The sequence below is a fragment of the Myxine glutinosa genome, chromosome 9, assembly GCF_964187855.1.
Source record: "Myxine glutinosa chromosome 9, kmMyxGlut1.1, whole genome shotgun sequence".
NCBI classification, from domain to species: Eukaryota; Metazoa; Chordata; class Myxini; order Myxiniformes; family Myxinidae; genus Myxine; species Myxine glutinosa.
This window is the reverse complement of record NC_136269.1, coordinates 25,380,438-25,391,481: the sequence shown is the minus strand read 5'-3', so window position 1 is coordinate 25,391,481 and position 11,044 is coordinate 25,380,438. Positions and strand designations below refer to the sequence as shown.

At 45.3% G+C, this 11,044-nt stretch overlaps 1 protein-coding gene across 1 annotated transcript in view; it reads right to left on the bottom strand.

Moving 5' to 3' along the window:
* HAO1 (hydroxyacid oxidase 1) overlaps positions 1-11,044 on the bottom strand; it is a 70,030-nt gene that overhangs the window by 1,562 nt on the left and 57,424 nt on the right. The window contains exons 7-8 of the mRNA XM_068129429.2: positions 8,917-8,986; positions 1-1,270 (exon numbers count right to left, since the gene is read on the bottom strand). The exon at positions 1-1,270 is cut by the window's left edge and continues 1,562 nt beyond it. Coding sequence (XP_067985530.1) covers positions 1,212-1,270; positions 8,917-8,986 — 129 coding nt within the window. The 3' untranslated portion in view covers positions 1-1,211. The remainder of the gene's footprint in view (positions 1,271-8,916; positions 8,987-11,044) is intronic.

The window sequence follows — 11,044 nt, the reverse complement described above, 5'->3', positions numbered from 1 at the left end:
CGCATCGAGATAAAACATTTTTTTATAATAATCTCGTTCAAAGTAGTCCCCTTGGGCTGCCACACACTTCTCCCAAAGGTTCTGCCACTGTTGGAAGCAGCGCTGGAACGCCTCTTTTGGGATGGCGCGCAGCTGGTCCGTCGCATTCCACATGATGTCTTCTCTGGAGTCGAAGAAGACGGGCAGCATGACTGACATTGCTGCGGACCTGCCTTGCTTTTTTTGGCCTCGGGGATGTTGGATGCTTCCATTGTGATCACTGCAACTTGGTTTCTGGGTCGTACCCATAAACCCAGGACTCATCACCAGTGATCACTGTGTTGAGGAAGCTGGGATCGCTGTTCACAGTCTCCAGCATGTCCTGTGCGATCTCCAAACGGAGTTGCTTCTGCTCAATCGTTAGCAGCTTTGGTACGAACTTCGCTGAGATTCTCCTGAAGCCCAAATCCTCATTCATAATGGAATGAACGGTGTTTAATCTTGCGGATCGTTTCCACTTGGGAATCGCCAAGCTTTACACAAAATTTGATGCAGTAGCGTTGTTCAAGTTTTTCCGTCATTTTGTCAAAAACGAAAATCCGACGGCGCTCACTTACATGTCCTCACTCATCGGCGGTCTGCCGTCGAATGACAGCTTCTGCAGGTGGGAAAAAATTCACGCGTGCGCATTAGGATCGCCTACATACGTGCACCAATCAACGCCTCCCTAGCTTCTTTTTTTTTTACGCACGAAAAATAAAGGTCGGATACTTTTTGAACACAGTATATATATATATATATATATATATATATATATATATATATATATATATATATATATATATATAGATATATAGATATATATATATATATATACCCTGCACATTTTCTGAATTTTTAAACAAAATAAAAAACAAAATTTGCTGTTTTTTGCAAAAAATGTGTTTTCACTCTGTCAGCGTACATGTTGCCTTTTTGTCATGTAGGTGAATGTCCTAGCTCATAGCATACCAAGTTTAAAGGCCTCATGAGCAGTATATTGGACACCATTAACAATTTTATCAGATTAGAGGCCGATTTCAGAAATGGGTGATTTTGATCCAAAATACCTTATGGCTCCGTAATGTGCAAGATTTTGCGTCGAAATTAAGACTCATAAAAGTACCAAGTCTGGTCGTGATACTTTAGATGCTGTTCTTTGTTTGCTGTGTGATGAACCCAAGCTCTGCACATCAAAGGTGCGATGTCCTGGTAAGGAGGTCTGGTGTGATCTCTTTCACTGTACGGCAGCCTGTGCGCAATATATGTGAAAGGGAAGGTGGAGGGGAACAGGAAAGTAACATTGGGACAAAGATGTCCATACCAGAACAAAAAAATAAGCACGTCCAACAAATGCACCTCACAAAGTAACATGGTGGCATTTCATAATTTGATTCTTGATTTATGAGATCACAGGTACATACAAGGAAACGTCGACACATGAAGAGGTACATAATACCATCACTCTTGTGTAAGATCCACACCACCTTGACTTTTCACATTTTGTTGTGTTACAACCTAAATGTAACAACAACAACAACATGCATTTTAAAGGTCATTTTCCCTGCTAGAGCGGGGGTTAGCCTTGCGGTTCCCATGACAATCTTCTCCATTTTGCCCTATTTTCTGCATCTCTCCTTGTTAACCCCCTTGCCCGCATTTCTTCTTCCACCATCTTTAGCCAAGTCTTTCTCGGTCTTCCCCGTCTTCTACTTCCTTCTATATTCATTTCCATCACTCTTCTCAACCAGTCACTTTCATCCTTCCTCAACACATGACCAAGCCATCTCAACCTGTTCCTCTTCACAGCATCAATCACAGGCTCTATTCCTATCATCTTTCGCAATTCATCATTTGTCTTCCTCTCTCTCAACGATACTCCGCACATCCGTTGAACCATTCGTATTTCCACCCTTTCCAACCTTCGTTGCTGCTCTACGTTCATTACCCATGTCTCGCTCCCATAAATCATAACACTTCTCACACATGCAGCATACACCTTTCCCTTCAGCTTCAACGACACTCCCCTCATCATCAGCACGCCACTCAATTCCCGAAACTTCTTCCATGCACATCTCACTCGAGCAACCGTTGCCGAGTCTGATGCACCTTCTCCATTCAGCATGTCTCCGAGGTAGCAAAATGTTTTCACACCTTCCAGCTTCACGCCGTCTCCAAGATCCAACTCAACATTTCCTCCATCTGCAGCTCCCTCTGTGCACACCTTACATTTGAATGTAGCTGCCACAATGGTTAATGACCCTCTCAGACCACTACATTTTTGATGAACCCACTCAGCGCACATTGTACATTGAATGGAGTTCACTCCGACACCCTTCCTACACACAGCACAAGGCCACTTCCCAGTTCTTTCAACCTCACCACATGCTTTACCACTTGCCATCACCTTCGTCTTTCCGATATTCACCTTCAGACCTTTTGTCTCCATACATTCCTTCCACGTGTTCATCTTTTCCTTCAGTCCATCCATACTTTCCGCAATCAACACCAGATCATCTGCATACAACAACTCCCACGGTAAACCCTCCTTTACGTTCTGAGCCAGCACCTCCATCACAGCTACAAATAGTAGTGGACTTAGTACCGACCCCTGATGCACTCCCACCTTCACCTCAAACTCACCACTGTTCCCGTCCTTCGTCCTTACAGCTGTGCGCGCTCTTTTGTACATTGCCATCACTACTCTGATCAACCATTCATCCACTCCTAACTTCCTCAATGCCCATGTCAATACTTTGCGTGGAACCCGATCGAATGCTTTCTCCAGATCAACAAACCCAAGAAACAACTTCTTCCTCTTCTCCATGTACTTCTCCTGCAACTGCCTCACAATGAAAAGCGCGTCTGTCGTTCCTCTTCCTGGCATGAATCCAAACTGCATTTCGTCGATCTTCACTTTCTTCCTTATCCTCCTCTCCAACACCCTTTCCAATACCTTCATTCCATGCTCCAATAACTTTATCGCTCGGTACGAGCCAAACTCCAGAGGGTCACCTTTCCCCTTGTATAGAGGGACGAGGGTACTCAGTTCCCAATCCACTGGAATGCGGCCTTCTTTCACCACCAGATTACAGATCTCTGTCATTCTCTTCACACCCCAACTTCCTGCTGCCTTCAACATATCTCCCACAACTCCCGTCGGCCCTCCCGCAAACATATATCTACAACCTAAATGTAGGATGGATTGAATTGATTTTTTGTCACTGATCTACACACAACAACCCATAATGGCAAAGAGGAATTATCTTTTCGATTTTTTTGCAAATAAATTAAAAAACAAAAGCTGAAATGTCTTGAGTCAATAAGTATTCGACCCCTTCGCTATGACACTCCAAATTTAGAGCTCAGGTGCATCCAATTTCCTTTGATCAACCTTGAGATGTCTCTACAACTTCATTGGAGTCCACCTGTGGCCAACTAAATCAAATGGACATGATTTAGAAATAAACACGCCTTTCTATATTGAGGTACCACAGTTGACAGTGCATATCAGAGTAGAAACTCCACCATGAAGTCCAAGGGACTGTCTGGAGAACTCGGAGATAGAATTGTGGGTAGGCATATATCTGGGAAACGGTATAAAAACAATTTCTAGGGTGTTGAAAGTTACCAAAAGCACAGTGAGTTCCATCATTAGGAAATGGAAAAAATATGGAACTACCCAGACTTTGAGCCGGCCATCAGATTAAACTGAGCAACCGGGCAAAAAAGGACATTCGGCAGGGAGGTGACAAGAACCCAATGACCACTCTGATAGAACTACAGAGTTTATTGACTGAGATGGGAGAATCTGCCAGAAGGACAAGTCTCTGCAGCACTTCATAAATCTAGGCTTCAGGGGAGAGTGGCCAGACAGAAGCCACTCCTGAGAAAAAAAATAAAAATAATAATAATAATGCATTTATTTTATATAGCGCTTTTCAGGGAGCCCAAAGACGCTTTGACAGAGTGCAAAACATAATGCATAGCAAAACATAAAAACAATTGCAAAAAACAAGAATCAATAGGGAAATATTCAAAGCAAAAAGGAGGGAGAAGGAGAAGAGATAGTCAGGGGTTAAATGCTGTGGGTTAAATGTTGAATGCAGTGTTGAACAGGTGGGTCTTGAGTGATGTTTTGAATGTGGTGAGTGAGGAGTCTCTGATGGTGTGAGGTAGTGAGTTCCAGAGGGTGGGAGCAGCGATGGAGAAGGTCCTGTCCCCCCAGGATCGGAATTTGGTCCGGATGGAGGGGGTCAGGAGGTTGGTACCAGCAGAGCGGAGGTTGTGGTTGGGAGTGTGTCTGGAGAGGAGGTCAGCCAGGTAGGATGGGGCCAGGTTATGGAGGGCTTTGTCGGTCAAGAGGAGGATTTTGTACTGGAAGATGGGGAGCCAGTGAAGCTTGTAAAGGACGGGGGTGATGTGGTCACGGGTCCGGCAATGGGTGAGTAGACGGGCAGCGGAGTTCTGAATGTATTGGAGTTTATTGGTGATTGTTGAGGGGGAACCATAGAAGAGGCTATTGCAGTAGTCCAGACGGGAGGTGATGAAGGCGTGGATGAGGGTTTCTGCAGCCACGGAGGAGAGGGATGGACGGAGACGGGCGATGTTTTTCAGGTGAAAGAAGGCTGTCTTTGTGATCTGTTTAGTGTATTTGTCGAAGGAGAGGGTTTGGTCAAAGATGATGCCAAGATTCCGGATGTGAGGGGAGGTGGATACTGGGAAACCGTCGATGTTGAGGGCAAAGTTATGGGTGGACTTGGTGAGCGTTTTTGGGCCAATGATGATTATTTCAGATTTATCACAGTTAAGTTTGAGGAAGTTGATTTGAAGCCAGGATTTTATTTCAGTGATGCAGTTTGTCAGGATAGAGTGGGTGGCGGTGGAGATGGACTTGGTGGAGATGAAAAGCTGGATGTCATCGGCGAAGCAGTGGAATTGGAGACCATGACGGCGGATTAAGTGACCGAGGGGGGACAGATAAAGGATGAAGAGGAGGGGGCCAAGAACTGAACCTTGGGGGACACCTTGGGGGAGGGGAGCAGTGGGGGATTTGCAGTTATTGATGGAGATGAACTGGCGTCTGTCAGAGAGGTATGATTTAATCCAAGAGAGGGCAGTGCCAGTAACGTTAAAGGTGGTTTCAAGTCGGGTGAGGAGGATGGTGTGATCGATGGTATCAAAGACGGCGCTGAGGTCGAGGAGGATGAGAATGTTGAGGTTGCCTGCGTCAGAGGAGAGGAGAAGGTCGTTGGTGATTTTGAGGAGAGCAGTTTCAGTACTGTGGTTGGAGCGGAATCCGGATTGGAATGTTTCATACAGGTTATTGGCAGAGAGGTGATGTTTGAGTTGAGCGGCTACAGCGCGTTCCAAAACTTTCGACAGAAAGGGTAGGTTGGAGATGGCTCTGAAGTTGTTTAGGGTGTCAGGGTGTAGTCCAGGTTTTTTCAGAATGGGGGTAACAGCAGCAATTTTGAGGGATGGTGGGACGATGCCTGTAGACAGGGAGGAGTTTATTGTTGCAATGATAAGTGGAGAGAGAGCAGGAAGGGAGGCCTTGACAAAGCTGGAGGGGATGGGGTCAAGAGTGCAGGTGGCAGTTTTCATTCCTATGAGGAGTCCAGAGAGGTCAGTAGGGGAGATTGGGGAGAATTGAGACAGGGGATGGAAGGATAAGGGGGGGGGCAGGTGGTTTGAGGGGGAGCGGGTGCGGCGGTGGTCAAGCTGTTGTAGATGTTTTCAACTTTGCGTTGGAAGAATGAAAGGAAGGAGATGCAGTTGTCTACTGTGAATGACTGGGTGGTGGTGTTCATGGGGCTGAGGAGTTTGTTTATTGTAGAGAAGAGTGCTTTTGGGTTTCCGGAGCCAGAGTGGATAATTTGAGAATAGTAGGCGGAGCGGGCGCGGGAGAGGGCATCTTTGTAGTGTTGTAGGTGGTCCTTGTAGGCTTGGGAGTGAATTGTGAGACCTGTTTTATTGCGGAGTCTTTCAAGTTGGCGAGCACGAGTTTTCATCAGGCGAAGTTCAGAGGTAAACCAGGGAGCAGAATGGGTGAAAGAAACTGTTTTGGTTTTTATAGGCGCAAGTTGGTCAAGGCAGGAGGAGAGAGTGTGGTTGTAGTAGTCAGTGAGATCAGAAGGGTTGTGGAGGTCAATGAAGGGAGAAGTGGACATTTTTTCAGAGAGGGTGGAGGAGAATGAGGTAGGTGAAAGAGCGTTTAGCTTACGGAAGTTGATAGTGCGATAATGCCTCGGTGTTGGGGCGGGGATGTTGATGGTCATAGTGATGGCTAAGTGGTCAGAGAGGGTGAGGTCGGAGCCAAAGAGATGGTGCAAGATTAATCCAGTAGAGCAGACAAGGTCCAAAATGTGACCACGGTTATGGGTAGGAAAGTTGACATGTTGAGTGAGGTTAAAGCAGGTGAGTAAATCAGTGAAGTCAGTGGTTATGGTGGAGTCAGTGGAGTCCATGTGGATATTGAAATCACCAAGGAGGAGGATTGAGGGGGAGAGGGAACATAGCTGGGTCAGAAAGTAGGAGAAGTCAGACAGGAATGATGGGTGTGGTTTGGGAGGGCGGTATACAACAGCCATGACTGACTGTGTGTGACCAGAGAGTTAAAAAGCCAGGTGTTCAAATGATGGAGCAGATGCGATGGAGATTAGGCTGGTCCTGATGTCTTGTCGGTGAATAACGGCAATTCCACCACCTCAGCCCTCCGAGCGTGGTTTATTGATGTAGGAATATCCATTGGGTGTGGTGAGGTTGAGTGCGAAGTAGTCCAGAGGTTGTTGCCAGGTTTCAGTGAGACAGAAAGTCCAGTTTATTTTCCAGGATGTAGTCGTTGAGAATGAGGGATTTGTTGTTGAGGGACCGGGTATTGAACAGGGTGAGCTTGATGTTGTTTTGTACGGCGGGGATGAACTCGGGTGATTTGGCCAGGGTTCGCAGACAGGAGGTGCGATTGTGTGCGTTGCTGTGACCAGGTGCGCTGGGACGATGAGTGGGAGTACCTGGGTCGTCGCAGGAGTCCATTGGATTTGATTGCAGAGATGCATGATGGGGTGGAGCGGGTATTAAGCAGAAGAAGCCTTGCGGCAGAGAACCGCAGAGCCATGCCAGGCAGGAGCGAAGAGACGAGCACGAGGCCAAGGTTGAGGAGGCGAAACAATCGTCACAACCCACGGGAGCGGGCCCGAGGAAACAGCGAAGGAGCCGGGCAGGTGAAGCCAGGAGCAGATCCGGGACCGAGCAGAGGGCAGACAGGAGCGAAGAGACGAGCACGAGGCCAAGGTTGAGGAGGCAAAGCGGCAAATGCAGCGGCAAATGCAGCGGCAAACTACCGCCGCCGCTAATCAAGATCACGGCGGCAAACCGCCACCACCACCGCTGCAAACAATGGCCACAACCCACGGGAGCGGGCCCGAGGAAACAGCGAAGGAGCTGGGCAGGCGAAGCTTGGAGCAGAGCCGGGACCATGCAGAGGGCAGACTCAATGGCCAAAAATCCGCCACGACCACCAGAGTGGCAAGCTAAAGACAATGGCCCAGTCGGAGAAGCGGCGAGCAAGCGACGCCATCATCCTCTCCGGACCGGACCGGAAGCGTTTATCGAAAAAGACACATGAAAGCATGCCTGGTATTTGCAAAGAGGCATGTGAAAGACTGAGAGCATGAGGCAAAATATTCTGTGGTCTGATGAGACAAAAATTGAACTATTTGGCCTGTATGCAAAGCGCTACATCTGGCTGTAACCGAGCACAGCTCATCACCCATTTAACACTATCCCTACCGTGAAGCATGATGACGACAGCATCATGCTATGGGGATGCTTCTCAGCAGCAGGGGCTGGGAGACTTGTTTTTTTAAGGATTGAGGGATCAATGAATAGAGCCAAATACAGGCAAATCCTTGAGGAGAACCTGCTTCAGAGTGCAAAAGACCTTAGACTGGCGAATATTTACATTCCAACAGGACAATGACCCCAAGGATACAGCCAAAGCTACACTGGAATGGCTTCAGAACAAGAACGTGAACGTGCTTGAGTGGCCCAGCCAAAGCCCAGTTTTGAATCCAATTGAGAATCTGTGGAAAGACTTGAAGATTGCTGTTCACCAATGCTCCTCATCCAACTTGACAGAGCTTCAGCAAATCTGCAAGGAATAATGGGACAAACTCCCCAAATCCAGATGTGTAAGTTTGATGCAGACATACCCAAGAATACTCGAAGCTGTAATTGCTGCCAAAGGCGGTTCTACAAAGTATAGACTCAGTGGGTTGAATACTTATGTGAATTCGATATTTGAGAGATTTGATATGACGATTCTAATAAGAAAAGTAACAACAACAACAATAATGATAATATAATAATATTAATGTTATTATAAAACAAAACTAGAAAAGCACTCGGTAGAGAGCACACCTTTGCCAGGCTGAACAGTTTACATTTTGAATCCCACTGATAGGTCAGATCTGGATTCGGGCCTGAACCAAAATGGAAACCGTTTGTTCTCGTTACACACCCAACCCATCCACAACCTTTTTGTGCTGTACCGTATATAGTTTTTGGCCATTTTGATTATTCTCAATGGTGAAGAATCAGTTTTTAAAATTCTTGTATCCAAATCCAGATCGTCACCCAAATCTTCAAAAATGTTCCTCATGAAAGAATTAGAGTGTGTTATTATGAAACCCTGAAGAGAGTGTGGGTAAAGAACTTGGTTTCCTTTTACAACGATAGATTGCAACGAAGAATGTCCTGCTTTAGCTGGTTCTTAAACAATTTCAGCATAAATATCTAGAATGCATTTTCATCATCGTCATGTCACCAGAAATGGATGCAGTCACATGCCAGGTGCAACATGTGCAAAAAGATGAGCACATAGGTGTGCTAATGTACCTGAAAGTGCCATGGCAAGACACAATTCGTCCTGTAGGAGCTCCAGAACCTGGCGTACACCATCCTCACCCTGCAAGTGAGAATATTTCTGAATAAAACTCTGTTTCTCCATGCAACTTATGCCATATAATAACAAGAAAGGACATCAGACATATCATGTACCATCTTTCAATTTCGACAGAGTTGAATGCATTGAGACTGACAATGTTGAGAAAGTGTTGAAGAAAAAAGACAAGGCTCTGAATTTGCCATTGAGTGTTGTAGAGACAGGCTTGACATACCTATGCTTGACATATCTCCTGGTATTACTTGCAAAAATCCAAATTTTGTCAAGTATATTGGTTGGTCTTGTGCATTATTCTGTATGTCTGTCTGTCTGTCTGTCTGTCTGTTTGTTACTTGCAAAATCGAAGATTTTTCAAGTATATTGGTCGGTTGTGTTTGTGACTCTGTTAGTTTGTCACCGGCCTACAGGTCACAATTTTCAACCAAACTTCACCAAGTGGTAGGGTTGGTCAAATGCCAGAAGCCTATTGTTTTTGGGGTCAATAGGTCAAAAGGTCAACATAGGGCAAAGGTCACCAACTTTGCTAAATTTCTAAAATCCTCAATTTTCATCCGATTGACTTGAAATTTGAAGACCACTTGCATATCTGGTCATTGAATCAACCACCAAGAATTTTTGAAGTCAACATAGGCCAAATGGTCAACATAGGCCAAATTTCTAAAATCCTCAATTTTCATCCAATTGACTTGAAATTTGGAAAGGACTTGCACATCTGGTCACTGAATTCAACCACCAAGTACCTTTGAGGTCAACATAGGCCAAAAGGTCAACATAGGCCAAATTTCTAAAATCCTCAATTTTCATCCAATTGACTTGAAATTTGAAGAGGACTTGCATATCTGGTCACTGAATTCAACCACAAACTATATTTGATGTCAACATAGGCCAAAAGGTCAACATAGGCCAAATGGTCAACATAGGCCAAATTTCTAAAATTCTCAATTTTCATCCGATTGACTTGAAATTTGAAGAGGACTTGCATATCTCGTCACTGAATTCAACCACCTAGTATATTTGAGGTCAACATCGGAAGGTCAACATAGGCCACATTTCTAAAATCCTAAATTTTCATCTAATTGATGTGAAATTTGAAGAGGACTTGCATATCTGGTTACTGAATTCAACCACCAAGTATTTTTGAGGTCACCATAGGCCAAAAGGTCAACATAGGCCATCATGTATCATTGGAAAACTTTTGGGGGAGGGTGGATTTTGCAAGTATCGTGCTACGCATGACGTTTTCTTGTTTGTTTGTTTGTATGGCAATAGACTGCAGGTCGCCATTTGAAATCAATCTCAACGAAACTTCACCAAATGGTAGAGTTGGTCGTAAGGAAAAAGCCGATTGATTTTGAGGTCAAAAGGTCAACATAGGCCGAAGGTCAACAACTTAAGGTGGGATTTCTAAAATCCACAAATTTCATTCGATTGACTTTAAATTGAAGAGGATTTATAAATCAGGTCACTAAATTCAACCATCAATTTATTTTTGAGATCACTTTTCTTTTTTGGGGGGGGGGGGGGGGGGATACATGATCGAGGCTCGTGTCAGAGAAAAAAACACATTAAACACAAAAAAAAAAACATAAACGGACACATAAAAAACATAAAGGGAGCGGGAGACAAGATAGGGAGAGAGAGGGAAGCACACAAGCACAACAATAGTAGAGAACAGGGACATCAGGAGATCTGTGAAAGGGAGAGGGCCTGGGGGGATGGGGAGGGGGGTATAGGGGAAGGGGTACACAGTATAAAACAAATTGACACGACGAGGAATGAAGTCGGAGATTGAAAGATGGATTTGGGGTGTATTAATGGGGATAGAAAAGATCAAGGTATTTGGATGGGGGAAGATAAGAGATGGTAGTGAACATCTGTTTTGAAGTCCTGGAGGGAGGAGTGGGATTGAAGAGAGTAGTCAACGTGTTTGAAGATTGAAGAGTCGTAGTCAACGTGTGGCCCTGAATAGGTTTCTCTCATCTCCCCTTCCTGTTCAGGCTGGAGTTCCCCAAGGCAGCGTTCTGGGCCCTGTGCTTTTTCTGGTCTTCATCCATGATCTCT